The 22627-nt window shown below is 48.5% G+C and overlaps 1 protein-coding gene across 2 annotated transcripts in view; it reads left to right on the top strand.

The window, feature by feature from the left end:
* Positions 1–22627, top strand: part of PFAS (phosphoribosylformylglycinamidine synthase) — a 36865-nt gene that overhangs the window by 4644 nt on the left and 9594 nt on the right. For both annotated transcript variants that reach the window (XM_028702323.2, XM_028702322.2), the window contains exons 2-22: positions 664–811; positions 1026–1161; positions 2078–2183; positions 2466–2652; positions 3716–3821; positions 6296–6436; positions 7504–7628; positions 7849–7977; positions 9501–9632; positions 9833–9961; positions 10608–10681; positions 11260–11416; positions 12639–12700; positions 13576–13737; positions 14589–14714; positions 15909–16040; positions 16174–16404; positions 17578–17758; positions 18961–19044; positions 19788–19943; positions 20823–20942. In XM_028702323.2, coding sequence (XP_028558156.2) covers positions 673–811; positions 1026–1161; positions 2078–2183; positions 2466–2652; positions 3716–3821; positions 6296–6436; positions 7504–7628; positions 7849–7977; positions 9501–9632; positions 9833–9961; positions 10608–10681; positions 11260–11416; positions 12639–12700; positions 13576–13737; positions 14589–14714; positions 15909–16040; positions 16174–16404; positions 17578–17758; positions 18961–19044; positions 19788–19943; positions 20823–20942 — 2815 coding nt within the window. In that variant the 5' untranslated portion in view covers positions 664–672. The remainder of the gene's footprint in view (positions 1–663; positions 812–1025; positions 1162–2077; positions 2184–2465; positions 2653–3715; positions 3822–6295; positions 6437–7503; positions 7629–7848; positions 7978–9500; positions 9633–9832; positions 9962–10607; positions 10682–11259; positions 11417–12638; positions 12701–13575; positions 13738–14588; positions 14715–15908; positions 16041–16173; positions 16405–17577; positions 17759–18960; positions 19045–19787; positions 19944–20822; positions 20943–22627) is intronic.

Raw genomic sequence — 22627 nt, 5'->3', positions numbered from 1 at the left:
AAGCTTTTAATGTTTGATGTATTACAGTATTTTAATATATATTTTTTGGAAGCTGCCCAGAGTGGCTGGGGAAGCCCAGCCAGATGGGTGGGGTATAAATAATAATAATAATAATAATAATAATAATAATAATAATAATTATTATTATTATTATTATTATTACATCCGGACAGCCACCCTTTCGTGCCTTGAATCGCAGGCCTAGTCGACGCCTGGCAAACCCTGCTCCCTCCATTACTGTGGTCCTTCGCCTGCCATGGGTCTCTTCCTGCCGTTCTGTGGCATCTGCTCCCTTTGCCCACCCTTCCTGTCCCTGCATGGCCTGGGTAGACCAACCTAGGAAGCTGAGGCAGACCCTTGGTCCATCTAGCTCTATGTAGTCTACACTGGCTGGCAGCAACTCCAGGGTTTCAGACCCACAACCCTACCTGGATACACCTTTTATGGAGGAGAGCGCTGTCAATGGCTACTAGATGGGCGTTCGGCCCGATGTTCTTATTGAACTTTCTACATGCAAGGCAGTTTTACTGCTACTGACTTAGGTTCCTTCCGCCATCGAACCTTCCATCTCATCTTGTGTATTTTTAAAGGAAAATGGAGGCCCCTTGCAAAACACCATCCCAAGCAGTCCCTCACAGTTGCTTTCTCTTCTTTCCTTGGCAGGACTCCGCCATGGGGGTCCTACACTACTACCAGCGGCCCAGCGAGGAGGACGCTGAAGTGGCCACACTTCTGCGTTCGGCTGAAGCCATCTTGGGTAATGGCCTCCAAGGGGTGCAGAAGGAAATATGTTTCAACGTCAACTGGACAGGTACAAAAATGGGACACGGACCGTGTCTGGATTCTGATATGAAATGAATGGGGAGGTGTGCATATTGATTCTTTTTTTCCTTTTTGAGTGGGTAGAGGTTTGGCATGGGGCTGCCCACCACCCCTTCTTGTCGCAGAGCCAGTTGCCTGTTGGGTGATTGCCCTGTTGCATTGTGGGTAGCTATAATCGTTTCTCCCTTCTGTTTCCTCGCCAGGAGAAACACCCCCAAACTCTGAGGAGAAGGAGAAGCTGCTGTGGATCTTTGGTTGCCCTTTTGAACACGGCGACATCGCACCCAAGTCCTTCCTTAGCCCAACTCCTTCAGATCTGCTGGTAGAGGCCGGCCCTCGGTACGTCCTGAGCTGAGGGGAAAAAGCCACTCTGCCCACGTCCTATACAATAATGGCAAGGGGGAGAGAGAGAATGCGTGTATCGACCAGTTTCAGGCATCATGAACAGGCCTCAGGCTTATACAATTGCAGAGTTAAACGGTACCCCAGGAGTCATCTCTCTTGGAAGTTTTTCAGCAGAAGTAATCTGGACGGTAATCTGTCATGGATGCTTTGGTTGAGATTCCTTCTTCATTTCCTGGTTCACGCTAACCATAGTTTGCTGTGAAATCTGAAGGAGGGAGGACAACATATCACTGTGGTTTGCTGCCAAAGCAGAACTGGAAACTCTTGTTTAAGAACCATGGTTTGCAGTTTGTGTTTGGTGGCAAACTATGGTTTTGTGGATTTTGATGTCAGGGCAAACTACAGCTACTGAGAAGCAGGGTGGAAATCAGAGTACGTTGGTAGGAAGGAGCGTCCCGCCCCAATGCCTGATCACAACAGACAAACCATGGATTAGTTGTGATGTCTGTAACTCGGCCTTTACAGCTGAATCAAATGTTATATGACAGCTTTCATTTGCTAACTTATGCTACTTAACCAACAGAGTTGCTTATTTGTAGGCCACATCAAAAAATAGTTTCACATAGTTCGTTGTTATAAGCCATATGAAAATTTAAATAGTTATAAAGGCTAACAAAAACATCTATTAATGAATGTACAGTAAAATTGAACTGACTGCTAATAATTCAAACTAAATCTTGACCTTAAACAACACCCTCCACCCCGAAGGTCTGCAGGGACCCCAAACTGCAGAAGCAGGCTTGTCTCTGGAGTCAGACAGTGTTCCTCACCTCCCAAGCCAGGTGAAAATAGACCCCCCCCCCCAAAGGAAGGAGCAGGTTTTGCTGAAACAAATGTTTTATGTTTGTAGGTTGAACTTCTCAACTGCGTATTCCACAAATGCAGTGTCGGTGTGCTGGGCAGCCGGACTGGAAAAGATTGACCGAATCGAATGTTCCCGTCGATACCTTTTCAAGGTGACTGTGGGTGGGTCTAAACACACAGTGGTGTAGCGTGGGGGGTGCAGGGGGGCCAGCCGCACCGGGCACAACATCTGGGGGTTAGGGTTAGGGGGCGCAAATCCACGGGTTAGGGGGTGCAAATTACTTGCCTTGCCCCGGGTGCTGACAACCCACGCTACGCCACTGTAAACACAGGAAGAAAACTGCTGTTAGATTCCTTATGTCACCGCATACGCAAGAACCCCATAGGGATTTGGAAACGTTTAACCTGATGGCTTCCACATCCTTCTCTTTCAGTGCGGGCAGCGCCCATCGGCACCCCAGGAGGCCTCCATAGCGTCTACGCTGTATGATCGGATGACAGAGCAGTGTTACCCAGAACCCATCAGCAGCTTTGCTATAGCCACCCGCCCTGAGCCTGTGTTCCATGTCGATATTTTGGGAGAAGGGAGACCTGCTCTGGTCGAAGCCAACAACCAGCTCGGTAGGAATCAGCAGGGCAAAGCTGGGCTTGGATAGAGATGGAGGACCTTCAGTGGCTATGCTCTGATTCTGAATGCCAGTTTCTGGAAGCTAACTCTCAACTTATTATTGTCCAACCCTAGCTTACATGGGACGCAGGTGGCTCTGTGGGTTAAACCACAGAGCCTAGGACTTGCCGATCAGAAGGTCGATGGTTCGAATCCCCGTGACGGGGTGAGCTCCCATTGCTCAGTCCCAGCTCCTGCCATCCTAGCAGTTCGAAAGCACGTCAGAGTGCAAGTAGATCAATAGGTACCGCTCTGGCGGGAAGGTAAACGGTGTTTCCGTGTGCTGTTCTGGTTCGCCAGAAGCGGCTTAGTCATGCTGGCCACATGACCTGGAAGTTGTACGTCGGCTCCCTCAGCCAATAAAGCGAGATGAGCACTGCAACCCCAGAGTCGGCCATGACTGGACCTAATGGTCAGGGGTCCCTTTACCTTTACTAGCTTGCATGAGCACAGCTTTGGCAAATATCTCATCGGATCCTTTCTTCTCTCCTTTTCCCTTGCAGAGACCCACATGGATTTAGAGCAGCGTTTCCCAAACTTGGGTCTTCAGCTGTTTTTGGACTACAACTCCCATCATCCCTAGCTAGCAAGACCCAGTGGTCAAGGATGATGGGAGTTGTAGTCCAAATACAGCTGGAGAACCAAGCTTGGAAACACAGATCTAGAGGGATTCAGCCTTCTGGTCTTAAAGGGTTTTGTAGAATTTTGGAGCTGTGGAAGGGACCCGATGGTCATCTAGTCCAACCCCCTGCAATGCAGGAATCTCAACTCGGGTATCCATGGCAGATGGCCATCTAACCTCTGCTTAAAAACCTCCAAGGAAGGAGAGACCACCGCCTTCTGAGGGAGGTGATAAAGCTGTGTTCGCCCCAGTCAGAGAGTATTCTGGCCCTACCTCTGAAAGTGGTACTCTGTTCTGTCCCAGTTTCCCTTGATTATGAGAAACAATATTCTGTATTTGGCCAGGTTTGTATGTATGTGTTTCGGATAAACTATAGACGCTTCTCTGCCTTGCAGGTCTGGCTTTTGATTCCTGGGATCTGGACTTCTACACTGACCTCTTCAAGAAACTTGGGAGGAATCCTACCAGCGTGGAATGCTTTGATCTCGCTCAGTCCAACAGGTGTCTGCTTGGCTATGGGGTGCAGAGGGGTGGGGCGGGAACTGGGAGAAACCTTCCTGCTCAGTTCCCGGGGCGGCCATCTTACAGCATTGAGTCCCGCAGATTTTCACCATGCAAAGTTTTTATAAAGTAAAAGTTTTTCAACTGCAAGTTGCCTTGTGGGTGGGGGAAAGGGCCCTTTTTTGGGTCAAAAGTGACTTCATTTTTTTTAAAAAACCCCCAAAACAAATAGGTGTTGGATAACCCTATGCCAGAGGCTTTCAAAAGTCCACAGCTCCCTTGACGAACTGTATTCTTTCTGTGGCTCCCATGTGGGGCTCAGGAGCTCAGTTATGTCACCCCTTCCCTGCAGAATTGGCAGCCTCTCACCCTTTTTCGAACATCCTCCCTTGTGACGTGTTCCCTCAGCCTCCTCTCCCCTCTGCTTGGGAGTCCTTTGGGCAACCGCTGCCATCACCCCTGGTCTCTGAGCTGCCCCTCCTGCCCCAAAGAGGTGCCTCCCCACACTGCCCCACAAGAGCCTAGGACTTGTCTGTCCATTCCCAACAGTAAGGGCTGGCGGACTGGCTGGCTGGGCTCCCTTGCCCGCTTGCTTGCTAATTCACTCTGAGGCCACCTCGGCTCCTGGCATCAGCACCCCCTGGCCAGCGCCAGAGCCACCATTCGCCTGCGGTACTTGTAGCCAGGGCTGCTGGAACAAGCAGCCGTACAAGCCTTTGGGAAGCAGAGATGCAAGAGGGCATCAGAAGAGGGAAGGAAGGAAAAAGAGAGAGAGAGAGGTCAGTGTTGCCCGCGGCACCCCTGACCATCGTTCAAGTCACCCCAGGGTGCCACGGCACACTGGTTGAAAATGTTGGCAAACAACCAAGGAAGCGGGGACAGTTGGCAGGCCCCCAGCTGGCTCCGTCCCACCAGCCAGTGTACCGGACAAACTCCAGTCCTTGGTACCGCATAAATCAGTGACCCGAACTTCAAAAGCTAGGGCACGCTCTAATCAGCAGAGATAACGCTACGCAACAGAAGTGCCAGGAGAGTATGTGCAAGCATATTTACAAGCAATTTATTCAGCATAAGGTAAAGGGACCCCTGACCATTAGGTCCAGTCATGGCCGACTCTGGGGTTGTGGTGCTCATCTCGCTTTATTGGCTGAGGGAGCCAGCTTCCAGGTCATGTGGCCAGCATGACTAAGCCGCTTCTGGCGAACCAGAGCAGCACATGGAAACGCCTTTTACCTTCCCGCTGGAGCGGTACCTATTTATCTACTTGCACTTTGACGTGCTTTCGAACTGCTAGGTTGGCAGGAGCAGGGACTGAGCAATGGGAGCTCACCCCGTCGCAGGGATTCGAACCGCCGACGTTATGATCGGCAAGTCCTAGGTTCTGTGGTTTAACCCACAGCGCCACCCGCTTCCCTTCCGTTTACTTTTCATCATGACAAAAGGAAAGCATTTCCGATCCCCTTTGTGTCCAAAGCAAGACAGCATAAGTAAAAGCTATACACAAACGGAAGTTCCCAGCAAGCTGTGCTGGAGTGTAAACAGGCATGTGACACACAACAATCATGCCTGTTCCTTAAGGTGGAACGGAATATCCCAACAGAAAACCACTGCTCTATCTACCTCTTAAGTCCAGAGGAGCAAATGGTGAACACTTGATGGGGAATGGTAACAGGAAGGGGCTTATTTCAGCTTCCCATAGGTATCACTCTGGGAAACAGGATGCTCAACCATAGAATCATAGAATTGTAAAGTTGGGAGGGATCCCAAGGGTCATCTAGTCCAACCCCCTTCAATGCAGAAATCTCAACTAAAGCATCCATGGTAGATGACCTTCCAACCTCTGCTTAAAAGCCTCCAAAGAAGGAGAATCCACAAACTCCCCAGGGAGTTCCTCTGTCGAACAGCTCTTGCTGTCAAAAATTCTTCCTGATGTTTAGTCGGAATCTCCTTTCTTGAAACTTGAAGCCATTGGTTCGAGTCCTGCCCTCTGGCGCAGGAGAAAAGCAGCTTGCTCCATCTCCCAAGTGGCAGCCCTTGAGATATTTGAAGATGGCTATCGTATTTCCTTTCAGTCTCCTCTTTTCCGGGCTAAACATGCCCAGTTCCCTCAACCATTCCTCATAAGGCTTGGTTTCCAGACCCTCGATCTTTGGTTAGACCTGGGATTTTTTTTTTGCAAAGAACCGTTAACAAGTTCATTAAAATGGCTTTCTTAGCCCCCTTTCCAAAGCTTAAGGCGCTGTTCAGTGGTGAGTAGAAGAAAATAAACCTGATCGCGGTGGATCATAAGAGCATGGCTCCAACACAGCGCATGCTTCAGTCCCTGCCACTAAAGTAGGACTCTAAAGGCAAATAGTAGGCATGGAAGATCTTTATCCAGTTGAGTTCCTGCAAAGCTGGGCTAGATGGGCCAATAGCCTGACCTGGCGCCCAGCGGCTTCCTGTCTCCCTAAACCCGCCTCTTCTTCCTGCAGCGAGCACAGTCGCCACTGGTTCTTCAAGGGGCGCCTCCTGGTGGATGGGCAGGAGCTCAAGGAGTCCCTCTTTGAGTCCATCATGAAGACCCAGGAGCGGAGCAACCCCAACAACGTCATCAAGTTCTGCGACAACAGCAGGTGGGGGTCCTCGGGAACCGGCGGGAGGAGCGGGTGGCCTGCAAAATGGCGGCCTCAACCCCCTGTTGCCTTCTCGGGAGCAGAGAAGAAGCAATGGGGCAGGCCTAGAACAGAGGTGGAGAACCTGTAGCCCTCCTTGATTCGGTTGAACCTCAACTACCATCATCCCTGACCTTTGGTCAAGGCTGAGGGGAGTTTGCATCCCACATTGTCTGCAGGGACCCAGGTTGACAACTGCTTTTGAGCCAACTCCTAAGGCCTGGCTGAGGAACTCTGATCATTCCAGATGTGGACAGACTCTTAACTCCCATCATGCCTGACTTTTGGCCTTGTTGGCTACAGTCAATGGGAGCTGGGAGTCCCTTCCCATGTGTGGCTTTCGGTGGCCGTGTGGCTTCTTCCTCTTCCTTTTTAGTTTTTATTTATACTTTTCAAATTTATTCATTTCATTAATTTTACAATCCATTCAACATTTCAAAATTTGACTTCCTTCCCCCTCTTCCTGCGTTTCCTTAAATTTATTTTTTCATACCTTCTGCATATCCAAATTCATTTAATTTACTCATTTAATTATCTACTGTAAATAGATACTCTTATAAAACTGCAGTTTGTTACAATAATCCTGCTAGTGTTTTTATCTGTTTATAATTTATCTAAAAATATTCAATGAACCATTTCCATTCTTTTATAAAGAGTTTGTTACCTTGATTTCTTATTCTTCTGGTAGGTTTTGCCATTTCTGCATATTCCATAAGTTTTTGTATCCATTCTTCCTTTTCTGGGACTTCTGCTTCTTTCCATTTTGGGCAAGTAACATTCTTGCCGCTGTAGTAGCATACATGAATAAATTTCTATACAATTTAGGTAGTTCTGTCCCTATAATTCCCAAAAGAAAAGCTTCTGGGGTTTGTTTGTTTTTTTATAAAAGTTATTCTGAACATCTTTTTATAACTCATTATATATCATTTCCCAGTAAGCTTTAACCTTACCACATTTTCCCCAATTTACTTGGCAAGAAGCCGTGTGGCTTCTTGAAGCTGAGTGTGTGTGTTTTCTTCCCAACACAGTGCGATCCAAGGGAGAGAGGTCCTTTCGATGTGGCCCAGCGACCCATCTCGTTCCAGCCCCTTTGAGAAGCGGACGTCCACCCGGCACGTCATTTTCACAGCTGAGACCCACAACTTTCCTACTGGTGAGTGGATGGGAAAGGGGGCGTGGTCTGAAGGGCAGGGGGCTTATTTCTAGTGCATCGTAAATTCCCCTGGCAGGCAGGCACCCCTGTGGACAGCTACTGCCTCAAACAAATAACAGGCTTCTTTGCATTGACGGAGTCTATGAATAACCTGCCTGGGTGCTCTGCGGAGGGAGTGCATTTGTGTGGGTTTGACGTTGCTTTTAAACTCTCCTTGCAGGCGTTGCTCCCTTCAGCGGTGCCACCACTGGGACTGGCGGGCGGATCCGTGATGTGCAGTGCACAGGCCGCGGGGCCCACTATATCGCAGGCACTGCTGGCTACAGTTTCGGCAATCTGCTCATCCCAGGTTAGTAACGGTGGCTTGGGCTCAACATACTGAAAAGGCAGCTGCAGAAGGATGTTTTGCTTGGCAACAAATGGATGGGTGTTGGACAGGTTTCTTCCCCCACCCCAGATTCCTTCCTCCCTCCCGTCCGAGTCTCCACCCCCATCGTTCAGCCTGGACCCAGAGGTCCAGCTCTGAGGATCTGGTGGTTCTCACATCGCGAGATGTGAGGTTACAGCGAACCACACAGAGTGCCTTCTTTGTAGTGGCACCCTCTCTGTGGAACGCCCTCCCATCAGTTGCCAAGGAAATAGACAACTGTCTGACTTTTAGAAGACATCTGAAGGGAGCTCTGTATAGGGAAGGTTTTTTTTAATGTTTGAAGTTTTACTGTGGTTTTATAAATTGTTGGGAGCTGGGGCAATCCAGTCAGATAGGAGACATAATAATAATAATAATAATAATAATAATAATAATAATAATAATAATAATAATAAATATAAATAATTTACCAGTAGAGTTGTGCTTACTACATGCCAATGAGGAGATCCCTCCCATTTGCCACAAGAAGCTAGAATCTGCCAAATAAATCTCTCCAATCAAATACGTTTGCACAACTTTGACCAGCTCAGAAGCGAAGCCCAAGCACTGAACGTTTGCTTTCTAATGATTGGCAGTTGTCTGACTTCTGAGATTTCATGTGGTGCCTACCTTGAGAACTAGAGACATCATCATCATCATCATCATTATCATTATTATTATTATTATTATTATTATAAAGCTGAGATTTCTCAAGATGCACCAAGACCAGCAGTTGGTGGAGCAGGGGTGCTAACTGACCCCCCCCCTGCTGCTTGCATTGCTGTGGCTTACCAGGAAAGAGAGGTGGGGGCACCAGCAAGGTTGGCATAGTGCGATAACCCCGGTGGAACCTATCCGGTGCTCCTGGCAGTGTGTTTGCCCCGTGGCGACTTGCCCTTCTCCCTTCCAGTAAGCTGTGATGACGTCGGTGATGGGAGGTCAGCTAAGCACCCCTGCCTGCTCCTGTGCAGATTTGAAATCCTTTGACTTATGCCCTATAAAATATGCCCAGATAATTGTGCCATGTGACAGTCTCTTGAGACAGACCAGAAGCTCCTCTAAATAAGGCAGTCATGCCCTCCAATCCAAGACACAGGTGTGCTGAGTTGGGCCCAACATTTGGGGGGGGCGGCGTCTCACCTGCATGACATCACATGCACGATGCCTGTCCCCCAGTTGGGCCACGTCTTCCGGGACGCACAAGCATTGAGGATTGCCAGAGTGCTTTGTGATTGTGGCGGGAGATCATGGAGGGCGAAAACCGCCCTCTGCGCCGCCCAGCAAGCCAGTGCTCACCCGGGGGCAGCGGGGGATGGCAGCCCCCTCAATATGGGCGGCTGAAGGCCCTCCCTATACCCGGTGCCCCTGCCAAGGCAGCAAGGTGTACATGCACAAAGGTGATTTGAAGCAGCCCTAGGCTATGGGAGAAATCTGTCCTCTTCTTTTCCCATTCCTCACTGCAGGATACACTTTACCCTGGGAAGATCCGTCCCTGCTGTATCCGGACAACTTTGCCCCACCTGTGGAGGTTGCCATCAGAGCCAGCGATGGCGCTTCAGACTACGGCAACAAATTTGGGGAACCCGTCCTGGCAGGTGAGACTTGCGGCATGATGGTATTTGGCCCCTTTCTCGCTTCCGAGGTTCAGCGTCCGGCTGGTTGGTTTGTTTCTCTCTTTGAAACCCCGGCATCCTTTAGCGACAACTTAGGGCAGCTGAGAGGCCAAAGCGAGGGAGAACGAGGAAGGCTTTGTGTTTGGAAATGTGAGAAAAGCCCCCCATCACCTGTCTTCCAGGCTTTGCACGCTCTTTCGGGCTCCGCCTGGCAGATGGCGAACGGCACGAGTGGATCAAGCCTATCATGTTCAGTGGTGGGATTGGAGCGATGGAAGATGCCCACGTCCGCAAGGAAGCCCCACAGCCTGGTAATTTTTATTTAATTTAGCCTGTTTGGGAGATTGCGCTTGCTGTGATATACATGCTCTTTATTCCTTCAGCGCTGATGCATTTGCTCATGCAAAAATGATTCATCGATCGATTGGCAACGATGAATTTACCACTCTATTATTATTATTATTATTAGTAGTAGTAGTAGTAGTATTTATTAAACTTATTAGTCGCTTTTTTAAAAAAAGACGTAGCTCAAAGGGACTTACGAAAAGAATTGGGGGGCCATCACTGAAAAGTCCAGTTCTTGCGTTCTTTGAACCTCCCATGAATGGGGCACCTGGAGAAGGGTCTCAGATGATGATGACTGCAGGGACCGGGTCAGTTCATAATAATAAGTGCTTGCTTATTTTGCAAAAATGTGTCATGGCACCTCTGTTGAGCTTGGGGAAGTTAAAGAGCTGCTGAAGCATTTGCTGCTGTGGAAATCCCACCCTCCCATCACTTGCATTTTGATATTTTACCAGATGCTCCCAAGGAGTCATGAGGACTAGAGCCTTTTTTTTTTTTTAAAGAAAACAAATCACAGTTGAGTTCTCAGAATATTGAATTTGGACCAGATGTTAGATTCTTTCTTTCTTTCCAACTGTACAATTGCGACTCAAGTTCCCATTTCCTTCTCAGGTATGAATGTCGTGAAGGTTGGAGGCCCCGTCTATCGAATTGGTGTTGGGGGAGGAGCTGCTTCTTCCATCCAGGTAATTTGGGCGTTGCCTTCTGCTCCTCACCTTTGCAGGTGAAGGTGGCATCTCCCTATCAAAGCCTTAAGGCGAAGGTTCGGAGATGCAGGTACCTTTTAGGAGTCCTGGGCAGCAGAGATGTAGCAAGGTGGGTGCGGTTTGCCCCGGGTGTCACCTCCCGGGGTGTGTGTGTGTGACAAAATGCTGTGTGACACTCAACGTCTGTGAGAGACGCTGTGGCACGTGCAGGCTTCCTTCTGGTGAAACTGTCCACCCACCGGCTCTACCTCAGCTGTAAAAAGCTCAATAACTTTGGCTCTGCAAAAAAAATATGAAATAAAGTCAAACCATTTTTGCAGGCAAAAAATAAATAAATCCCAATGTGCGGGGTGGTGGTGGTGTGTGTTACAAGCAATTTTCCGCCCCGGGTACCACGTGACCTTGCTATGCCACTGCTGGGCAGCAGGCAATGATGGCCCTGCTTATTGGCCTCATTCCTTGGCCTTCTTCTTAATTGGCGATTGCCCGTTGCCGACAAAGCTGCCGCTTCCCTCCGCGAAGCCCTTCACACCTGCAAATGCTCCCCATGTGTGCAGGTGCAAGGGGACAACGCCAGCGAACTGGATTTTGGGGCGGTGCAACGTGGCGATGCTGAGATGGAGCAGAAGATGAACCGGGTGTTGCGAGGGTGCGTGGAGAACGGGGAAGGCAATCCCATCTGCAGCCTGCACGACCAGGGCGCTGGAGGCAATGGTGAGCGGCTCGGAGAAGGCTTTTGGGAACGTGGCTATAGGCTGAGCCGTATGTGCTCCAGGTTTCCTCCCTCCTGAGTGGTTTGATTTGGGCCACATGCGGCAGCTGAAGAGCGTTTGGACCTTACGGCGAAGGGGAAACTTGCAGGATGAAGAGCAGAACGGTTTCTAGTGGTTCAGATGTGGTTGAACAGGATATTCCTTTGTGATGTTGGGGGACCAGGGAAGGACCGTAGCTCAGAGGTAAAACCCCCTGCTTTGCATGCAGAAGGTCGCAAGTTCAATCCCCGGCATCTCTGGGTAGGACTAGCGATGTCCCTTTGCCTGAAACCCTGGAGAGTTGTCACAACAATTCTGAGCTAGCTACACCAAGGATGTGTCCCAGCTAGATGGATCAAAGTTTGGACTTGGCAGAAGGCAGTTTCCTGTGTCCCTACATCCCTAAATGTCCCATTTGACCACAAAGGTTATGGGATGACCTTAAGACAAACCATCCCCTGTAGCATAGCCGACTTCACTAAAAGAATTCTATACCTGCTTGGTACATTAACTGGCTCATTGGCCTAAGGGTTTGATTCTTGCTTTTGGTGCAAGAGGTCCTAGGGTCAAATCCTGCTTTCTGGTTTCCCACAGGTCTCTAGTTGGCCACTGTGAGAACAGAATGCTGGATTTGATTGGCCAGCAGGCTCTTCTTATGTTTACATTGCTACAAAGAAATTACGTTAACTAAGCGGCAGTAAATGATTTGTGAATAGCAATGGTTTTATGGCCTGGATGCCCTAGGAAGAGGAAATGGAAGATGAGAAGGTTGTCTTTGGCCATCAGGGGTTCCCCCAGGGAATGTATGGCTGTGGTTAACCATTCCCTCCACCTCCAAAGGTAGAGATGGTCAACTCTACCTGGATGGATAAGGACAATGTTCTTCAACCTTGGGTCTGCAGATTTTGTTGGACTACAATTCCTATCATTTCTGATCTTTAGTGTTATCTATCAGGGGTCGGCGGCAGTTGTAGTCCAGCAGTATCTGAAGACCCAAGGTTGAAGAACATGAGATAAGAATGTTTTGAGCTGGGTGCGAACAGTAGGCCATTGACGGTTGCTTTTCTGGGTGAGAATAAGTTTGGAAGAATTATAGTAGCTGCTACCTTCAAGGATGTGTGTGTGTGTGTGTGTGTGTGTGTGTGTGTGTGGCCTCCAAAGAAACTCTTTGCTTTCTGTTTTAGGGAATGTGCTGAAGGAACTGAGCGAGCCAGCCGGGGCTGTCATCTACGCAAGCCGCTTCCAGGTCTGTTTCTCATTTATGACTTTCCTATGGACACCAAGGTGGGACGCAGGTGGCGCTGTGGGTTAAACCACAGAGCCTAGGACTTGCCGATCAGAAGGTCGGCGGTTCGAATCCCCGCGACGGGGTGAGCTCCCGTTGCTCAGTCCCAGCTCCTGCCCACCTAGCAGTTCGAAAGCACGTCAAAGTGCAAGTAGATAAATAGGTACCACTCTGGCGGGAAGGTAAACGGCGTTTCCATGTGCTGCTCTGGTTCGCCAGAAGCGGCTTAGTCATGCTGGCCACATGACCCGGAAGCTGTACGCCGGCTCCCTCGGCCAGGAAAGCGAGATGAGCCCCGCAACCCCAGAGTCTGTCACGACTGGACCTAATGGTCAGGGGTCCCTTAACCTTTACCTTACAGACACCAAGCTCTTTGTCTTCTGATCTACTGTCCTTTATATCTATTGATTACTCCCCCATAGTTGTTTCCCTGTTCCTAAATGCACAGAGCAGGGAGCAGTAGATTTAAAAACAAACACATTCAAACAAAAATCTGGAAAAATCCTAGATTAAATCTACATCTGGGTGGAGAACCTCAGACCTGAAGGCTAGAGGTGGCCCTCCAGATATTTGTCTGGGCTGCATTCTCTCTTTCCCACCCAGTGCGTCTGGCTTAGCACCCTCCTTGAGTGTTTTTGCCTGGCTGGAATGTGCCCTTGAACTCTTACAGCATATATAAAAACATAGTAAAACACCAAGCTTCCCGATACAGGACTGCTTAAAAAGTATGTAGTTCTTTATCTCCTTGACATTTGAAGGGAGGGCGCCACCCTCTGCAGAGGGCCTTCTCAGTCAGTTCTTTGTCACTCAATTTCTCTCTTTCTTCCTTTTCCCAGCTAGGAGACCCCACGCTGAGCGTTCTGGAGATCTGGGGTGCTGAGTACCAAGAATCCAATGCCCTCTTGCTACGCCCGCGGCACGCAGATTTCCTGCGACGCCTTGCCCGCCGTGAGAGGTGCCCTGTCGACTTCGTGGGCAAGATCAGTGGCGATGGACGGGTAAGACAGCAGGAGCAGGGGAAGGGGTGGAGAGAATGGCTGAAACAAGCCATGCAGACTGCCTTGATGTGGGAAGGACTGTGCAGAAAACCATGGGCGTTATTTGAACATAACAATAAACTACACTAGTGGCCAAAATTGTGGAAACCTTTTGGGAAAAGTTTGTTTCTGAGGTTTGATGGTTCATAACACCACTTTTTAAAAAAAAATAATGCCTTAAAATTATATATCAATGGAAAGATAATTTAATGAAGAATGCAATGCAACAAGGTTTGTTCAATTGTCTGTATTCTATAAAAAGTTATAGCCAAATAACCAGAAAAGGGAAGCACAACTTGCTACATTCCTTCATTTGAATGTAGCCAGTGAGCAGGAGTGTTTAGAGAGCCAGTCAGGTGTTATGAGCCATCAAACCTCGGAAATACACTTTCCCCAAAAGGTTTCCACAATTTTGGCCACTAGTGTCCAGTTGTGGGAACTACCTGCAGCTGAGAACCTTGGGGTTCTGCATTTCTTCCCCCCCTTCTCCGGTGAGTGGGAGTTTTGAAGCTTCTGCTTCCATTTTTCATGAACGCAGTTTAGCATTCTGTCCAGACCCTGACTTTATATATATATATATATAGAGAGAGAGAGAGAGAGCGCGTGCTAGATTTTAGGAGTGTAAACCTTCACTGCGATGGTTGGTTTTCCACTCCTGGTGTGGGGCAGACGTTGTTTGGGCCTGGGAAACTGGGGAGAGGTTAAAGTTGAGTGCCAAAATCCAAGAAGGGAGAGAAGGGATTGGGAAGGTTTGAAGGCTGAACAGTTTGGGAAGCGGGTGGTCTGTAAAAGTGGCTTTTCTTCCTCGACAGATTGTGCTAGTTGACGACACAAAGGTCCCGGCGAGTGACGTGGAGCTGGAGAAGGGGCAGGTTGGAGGGAGAGCCACTCCTGTGAACTTGATGCTGGAATGGGTCCTTGGCAAGATGCCACGCAAGGTATGGCACACCTATGTGTGTGTGTCCTCCCCTTGCCCTGCCATCCCCAAAGAAAAGTTTTGGTAAAACATCTGTTTAAAGGTGTCCCAGTAGACCAAGGGTGGAAGAACCTGTGGCCTTCCAGACATTGGACTACAGTCCCCATCTTCCCTTACCACTGGCCAGGCTGCCTGGGGACTGATGGGAGTCAGAGTCCAAAGACATCTGGATGGCCATAAGTTGCCCCACCCCCGCAGTAGATCTTGATGCTTTGAATCTGTGATACTATTAAAGGTAAAGGTAAAGGTACCCCTGCCCGTACGGGCCAGTCTTGACAGACTCTAGGGTTGTGCGCCCATCTCACTCTATAGGCTGGGAGCCAGCGCTGTCCGCAGACACTTCCGGGTCACGTGGCCAGCGTGACAAGCTGCACCTGGTGAGCCAGAGCAGCACACGGAACACCGTTTACCTTCCCGCTGGTAAGCGGTCCCTATTTATCTACTTGCACCCGGGGGTGCTTTCGAACTGCTAGGTTGGCAGGCGCTGGGACCGAGCAACAGGAGCGCACCCCGCGGCGGGGATTCGAACCGCCGACCTTTCGATCGGCAAGCCGTAGGTGCTGAGGCTTTTACCCACAGCGCCACCCGCATGATACTATTATTATTCATTAAATTTGTATACCGCCCTTCATTCGTAGATCTCAGGGTGGTTCACAGCATAAAAACATGAGACAAAAACACAAAATACATAATACAAACGAAAAGGAAAACAAACCAATCCCTCTCCCACGAATGTATTTGAAAAGCCATAGGATGTTAATCAGCCAAATGCCTGGTTGAAGAGAAATGTTTTTTGACTGGCGCCTAAAGATCTATAGTGAAGGCGCCAGGTGAGCCGCCAGAGAAAAAGCCCGTTCTCGTGCCGCCACCCTCCCATCCCTTCTCTAAAATGCTCTGGCTTGGATTCCAATATCCTGTGTCCATTCTTGTTAATTCCTTCAGCTGGTTAGGACCTGTCCCTTTTATACTTATTGGATGAATATTTTCAGGAACTTTGTTCTTTTGTATTTGATATAGAGTTGTTGTTTTTATTTAAAAAAATGCGTTCTCAAGCCGTTTTACGTTTTGCGGACTTGTCAGTTGCTTTGAGACATTTTCTTAGTGGTGAGGACGTGTCGTAAATGAACAAACAATGGTGATGATTTCTGCCAACCAGGAATTTGTTTTCAATCATGTCCACCGAGACCTCAGGCCTCTGTCGCTTCCTCGTGGCCTTAGCGTGTCGGACGCCCTCCAGCGTGTGCTCAGGCTCCCATCCGTGGCAAGCAAGCGCTACTTGACCAACAAGGTAAATGCCTCACAGATTTGCGCCTCTGGGTTCTTTTAACCCAGCCATCTTTTTTAAAAATGGAGGGAAGATATATTTTCTGCTGATTTGTTTTTCTCCTCTTTTCCCCTCTGCCCTTCTTCCTCTGGTACAGGTCGATCGCTCAGTGACGGGCCTGGTGGCTCAACAACAGTGCGTCGGCCCCCTTCACACCCCACTGGCGGACGTCGCCGTGGTGGCCCTCTCCCCTTTTGAGACGGTGGGAGGAGCCACGGCCATTGGGGAGCAGCCTATCAAAGGGCTCATTGACCCCGCAGCCGGTGCCCGATTGTCTGTGGCAGAGGCCCTCACCAATTTGGTCTTCGCTCGGGTCACTGACCTTAAGGTGAGGCAGTCCGCACCCCACCCCACCCCACCCCTGACATTTTTCCTTCTTGCCTTAATACAGTGGTACCTCGGGTTACAGATGCTTCAGGTTACAGACTCCACTAATCCAGAAATATTACCTCGGGTTAAGAACTTTGCTTCAGGATGAGAACAGAAATCACGTGGCAGCAGCGGGAAGCCCCACTAGCTAAAGTGGTGCTTCAGGTTAAGAACAGTTTCAGGTTAAGAACGGACTTCTGGAATGAATTAAGTCCTTAACCTGAGGTACCACTGTATCTCAGTTTTCCCTCCTCTCAGTTTATCCAAGGTGGACTAGGCTGAGAGAGGGTGACTAGCTTTTCACTCTGCAAAAGTCTTCTCAATGCCCTCATTTTACTAGAAGCTGTGGCATTTTGTGGTGTTTTTAGTTTTAAGAAAGGCTGCTTTCATTATATAATTTTGTGCAATAACCAACATGGCTGCTGATTGGTTTTCTTTACTACTTATCATATTACTTTATTTTACGTTGCACACTAGCCTAAAGGGGCCAGGAAATGTTAATATCTGTTAAATTGGCCAACCTGAGGCCCTGCAAATGTTTTGTGCTGCAACTCCCATTTGCGCCATACTGGCTGGGAGTTGTAGTCTACAACATCTCAGGAGAGTAGGCAGGGGAGCAGGTTGGCAAAGATGTGTTAAATCTTAATAATACACAAACACTCAGATAATGGGTTGCCTCTGATTGGGCTGGGTGATATATCAACATATTGTCCCAAACCGGTTTGAAGTCCATATTGGTTTCATAATTTTTGCCCTGGCATTATATCGCGAATCGTGATGTGTGTGTTATGCAAACATTTTTAAACGGGGGAAACCGTGAAGCCAGCCAATGCCTCTACACAGCTCCATCCTTATTCCAGACATGGTGATATATCAGTATATCGTGGTGTTTAGCTTGGTGACATATCACGATGTTGAAAACCAGATATCGCCCAGCCCTAGTCTCTGATCATATTCTGTGTAGGACCCTCACTGAAATCAACGCATTTCTCTTATGAAACCTCTAAGCGGTTTAAATTCAAAACATTAATTCGTGTGCTAGAGTTGGAGGCTAGCCGTACGGGCAACCGCCTCCTTCCCACTGTTGCCTAACCTCTCTGTATATGTGGCGGCGACATTTGTGTCCTTCCAGGATGTGAAATGCAGCGGGAATTGGATGTGGGCAGCCAAGTTGCCTGGCGAGGGGGCTGCCTTGGCGGAGGCCTGCAGGGCCATGTGCTCTGTGATGGGTGAGCTGGGCGTGGCTGTGGACGGCGGAAAGGACTCCCTCAGCATGGCAGCCCGCGTTGGCACGGAGACTGTTAAGGCACCTGGTGAGGAACAGAAAAGCTGCCAAGGGATAGGGTGGTCGCCCCCTCCCTCCAAAATAAAAATGCTCTCCTCAAATTCGGAGGGTTCTTTTATCTGAGGATCTGAGGCTTGCTTTGCCCTTTTTTTCCTTCTTCTTTTTTTGCATTTTCAACCCCTCCCTTGCCCTTTTCATATTTTTGTTGCCTTTCCAAGCCATCTCTGCTACTTATTTTGGAAAGATCGGCTTCTGATAGGCATTCAGACAACTTTTAAGATATTGTAACCAAATTTTGCCAGATGGTTCCTGAGCTCAAGGAGCAGGTATTCATCAGTGTTTGGATAAAACTGCAAGCCCTTTTGAGTAAAAGTAGTGAACTTGACATTTCAAAACTGCACCAGTTTTAACCGCTGACTTCAAAACTGCAGATTTTTTTTCAAAAAAATCTTAGAACTTCTGAGCGACGCCAGGTATGAGGTTGCTAGTGTGCTTACGCGATACACACACACACACACACACACACACATACACAGTGGTACCTCGGGTTACATACGCTTCAGGTTACAGACTCCACTAACCCAGAAATAGTGCTTCAGGTTAAGAACTTTGCTTCAGGATGAGAACAGAAATTCTGCTCTGGCAGCAGCAGGAGGCCCCATTAGCTAAAGTAGTGCTTCAGGTTAAGAATGGACCTCTAGAATGAATTAAGTACTTAACCCGAGGTACCACTGTGTGTGTGTGTCTGTGTGTGTGTGTGTGTTTCACATATGTGCACAGATGCACAAACATTTTCCAAATCAACTGAATGTGGATTTGTAACTATAGAGGCATAAACCCAAGTCTGCAGAAACACTTTTGAAAGGGAGAGAAAAAGGTTAGGCTCTAGCTTTGTCTAGTCTCCCGGGAAATAGATCTCCCCGCTCCTTGGGCCGATGGGACATTCTGTCAAACACACAGGCGCTAGAGGCAGCTTCTAAGTTTTCCCTGTGGTTGCACCTTGTCAAACAAGCTCAGAAAAATCCCCTGCGGTTGCTTGACTTTTGGTCCCCCAGGACAGGGAGAAGAAGGGTGTTGTTATTTCCTAACAAGCTGTTCCCCAGGCACCTTGTAGCTTGACTGCAGGCGACTTTGGATGTTTTCCTAGTTCTCAATAAATGTGCTTTAACATTCTGCATATTTTCTCCATTTCCAACTCTTCTCCCTCCACCTTTATGCTCCTTTTCCCAGGAACACTTGTCATCTCAGCTTATGCTGTCTGTCCAGATATCACTGCTACCGTGACCCCTGACCTCAAATGTCCAGATGGAAAAGGTAAAGTCAAGAGCTGATGAGAAGAACATCTTTCTGCCACACTCACCATCTTCTCCCACCTCATCACTGTGGCACGTCGCACCCTTTGAGAACCAGTGCTTTAGGGAATGACTTGTAGAATATTTGCTAATACAGTGGAACCTTGGTTCTCGAACGGCTTAGTTGGCAAACAAATCGGCTCCCGAATGCCGAAAACCCGGAAGTAAGTGTTCCGGTTTTTGAACTTTTTTCGGAAGCTGAACATTCGACGCAGCTTCCGCTTGAGTGCAGGAAGCTCCTGTTGCCAATTGGAAGCCATGCCTTGGTTTTCAAACGGTTTCAGGAGTCGAATGAACTGCAATGTTTTCTCTATCTTAGCTATTCCAGAGGGTGTGATGCCAAGCATCTCGTGTAAGATTTTGGGCTTCTTTTCCATTCTGTTGCAATCCCTTCTTAAGATCGGATATAAGACCAATTCTTTTGGCAACGGATCTACATTGGCATAATCAAAAATATCCAGTAACATCCCTTTCAGACAAGAAGCAATGGCTTCTTTAGTAGTATTTAACATATCTGTCAAAATCAAATTCCAAAAACACTGCACCAACTTGCCTTCCCACCATAAAGGATAATATGTACGAAGTGCTGACAACAATTAGATCTCTTCCCCCACCAACCCCTTTTTGTAGGGGTTTTGCAGGGGAGAGAGAGAAAAACAAGACAGTCATTTTGTTCTCTTCACTGATTTCTTCCCATTTTTTCAGGGACCCTCCTTCATGTGGCAATCTGTCCTGATCGGCACCGCTTGGGGGGCAGCGCTCTGGCCCAGTGCTTCTCTCAGCTGGGGGACGTTTCACCAGACCTGGACAACCCCAGCACCCTTGTTTCCTGCTTCCAAGTCACCCAGAGTCTGCTACAAGGTAAGCATGTGTTGAACGAGGACGGGGTCACCCCTGGCCTGTCCACCCCCAGACGCAGCCCTGCCGGTCCCAGTCCCTGGTACGAGATACCTAAATATTTGTTTATAATTCCCCATTGGGTAAAGGCACTCTAAACACACCTAAATGAAAGGCAAGCACTCCATCTCTGAGCCATAGCAGAAGGCAGGAGGAAGGTGGAAAGAAGAAGCAGGTCCCTTATACTTTTAACCTTGTGCATCAAGGTAATCTGAATTCTGCACCAAAGAAAAAGGAATACTCTGTGACCTGGGTAAACTGAGCACAAGTGCATTTATGTGCTTAGTAATGTATTTTTAATCTTTAGTTGGAAGCCACCCAGAGTGGCTGGAAAAACCCAGCCAGATGGGCAGGGTCTAAATAATAAATTATTTTTATTATTTTGCATAATTAATCCTGCTTCTGTTTGCCATAAGGAAGGGGCAATTTGTAGAATTTGTACTGTTAAAACGGAAAGGGGTCAAACCATCACCAGAGGTTTTGATATTTTGGGAGGTTAAATAGTTACAATGGAATTGTCTTGGGGGTAGGGTGCACATTTTTATTTTTGTTTTTTTATTACTTTGTCAAAAATAAAAATAAAAGGAAGGGGTAGCAAGTTTTACAGGGCTATGAAGTCAAGCTCTTTGACTTCTACAGATCCCGCTCTGACCTCACCTAGCATTGTGTAGAAGCCAGCTTCCTATCCATACTAGAAACTTCCTTTTCAAATTAAATAAAACATGAGGTTCTTGCGATTGCAGAAGCTGCCGTTCCAGTAGCAAAGTCTCTCTTGTGTGTGTTTTTAACAAAGCTGAGGACAGCACTCTGCCTCACTGACCAATTTCTTTCTCTCTCCCACAGATGCAGTGATTTCCGCAGGGCATGACGTGAGCGACGGCGGCCTCTTGACTTGCATGTTAGAAATGGCCTTTGCCGGGAACTGCGGTGCCCACATCGAACTGGGGGCGCCTGGAGTCAATGGTCAGTGAGTTAGGGAGAAGAGGAGTTGTGGCATGGGAGTTTGAGGGTGGCACTGAGCTTGGGTTGCTGTCGGAGATTGGCTGATTTGGAACAAGATATTCAGTGGGGAGAGAGAGAGCGTCAAAGGGAAGTCCTTGGCAAATGAATGTGCAGGGCAGGGGTAGCTGGAATAGTGCCTTGAGATCAAAGCATGAGCGGGAGAGTTGGTCTGGGGTAGAAAAGAAGGATGCTTTTGAATTATGGTGCTGGAGGAGACTCTTGAGAGTCCCATGGACTGCAAGAAGATCAAACCTCTCCATTCTGAAGGAAATTAGCCCTGAGTGATCACTGGAAGGACAGATCGTGAAGCTGAGGTTCCAATACTTTGGCCACCTCATGAGAAAAGAAGACTCCCTGGGAAAGACCCTGATGTTGGGAAAGATGGAGGGCACAAGGAGAAGGGGACGACAGAGGTTGAGGTGGTTGGACAGTGTTCTCGAAGCTACCAGCATGAGTTTGACCAAACTGTGGGAGGCAGTGGAAGACAGAAGTGCCTGGTGTGCTCTGGTCCATGGGGTCACGAAGAGTCGGGCACGACTAAACGACTAAACAACAACAACAAAGAAAATAAGGGCATGGAGAAAGTTGGGTGGAGAAGGATGAAAAGATTTCCTTGACCTGGATCTGAGAATGCAGCTGCAGCTGCTGTCCATTGGGTCTGATGAGGTGGAAAGCTGGGAGCTGACAGCAGGTGGCGCCAGAGCAGGCAGAGCCAATTCTGTTCCCATCCGCCTCCCTGTTGAGTTCTGCAAGAAGCAAGGCTAAGACAAAGGAGGAGGCACTGGTGGTCATTGCAGGCCATAGGTGTAGCAGCAATTGGCATTCAGAGAGGCCTTGGAACCTGGAAGTGGTATATACCAGCCATCCTGACTAGCAGTCACCGGTAGCCTTATGCTCCCTGAAATTTACAAAACTCATTTTGTAAAAGCCGTCTGAATTGATGGCCATCACCACTTCTTGTGGCTATAGTGAATCACGTCCTTTGACTATCAGACTCTGGCCCAAGACATCTTTGATGCCTAGGGCAAAGGACAAGATGGCGCCCCCTTCCACGTTCAGAAAGATCGAGAGCTGACTCAGACTTCAGCTCCAGCAACAAGAGAGCAGCACCACATCTGAGGGTTGCTGGCTGGGTTAGGGGGTACAATGCTCTCCTGATTTTGAGGGGAACAGCCAATGAGGTGCTGCTGCCACCCCTCAGTTTCTGCCGCCTGAGGCGGTTTCCTCCCTTTGTCCTATGGTCGCACCGGCCCTATTTGACTAGGCATTGTGTCTCTTCTGAATCTTCCAGCATTCAGCTCATGTCAGGGTGCTGCCAGCAGCTCCCGGCTGGTTGCCCAGGAAAATATAAAGACAAGGAAAAGTTTCTTACAGTCTATTTTTCTTCTTTAATCTTTGCAGAGAGAGGCTATAGAATCCAGCCTCTTGGATAATGACATTGTCCTGAGTGAATCTCTACACACACACCCATCTCTCCCACCTCCTCTTTCATCAACATCATCACCACCTCCTCCTCTACGGGTGCCTCTGTCTTTGAGCTCTTTGCTCTCCTACTTTTAAGGCTCGCCGGGTTCTGGGCGATGGAGGGTCTGGTATGCTTTCTAATGACAACGTGTCAGCCAGGTGTTGCTCTGGCTCTCCCATGA

The sequence above is a fragment of the Podarcis muralis genome, chromosome 13, assembly GCF_964188315.1.
Source record: "Podarcis muralis chromosome 13, rPodMur119.hap1.1, whole genome shotgun sequence".
Lineage (NCBI taxonomy): Eukaryota > Metazoa > Chordata > Lepidosauria > Squamata > Lacertidae > Podarcis > Podarcis muralis.
This window is presented reverse-complemented; position numbering and strand designations above follow the sequence as displayed.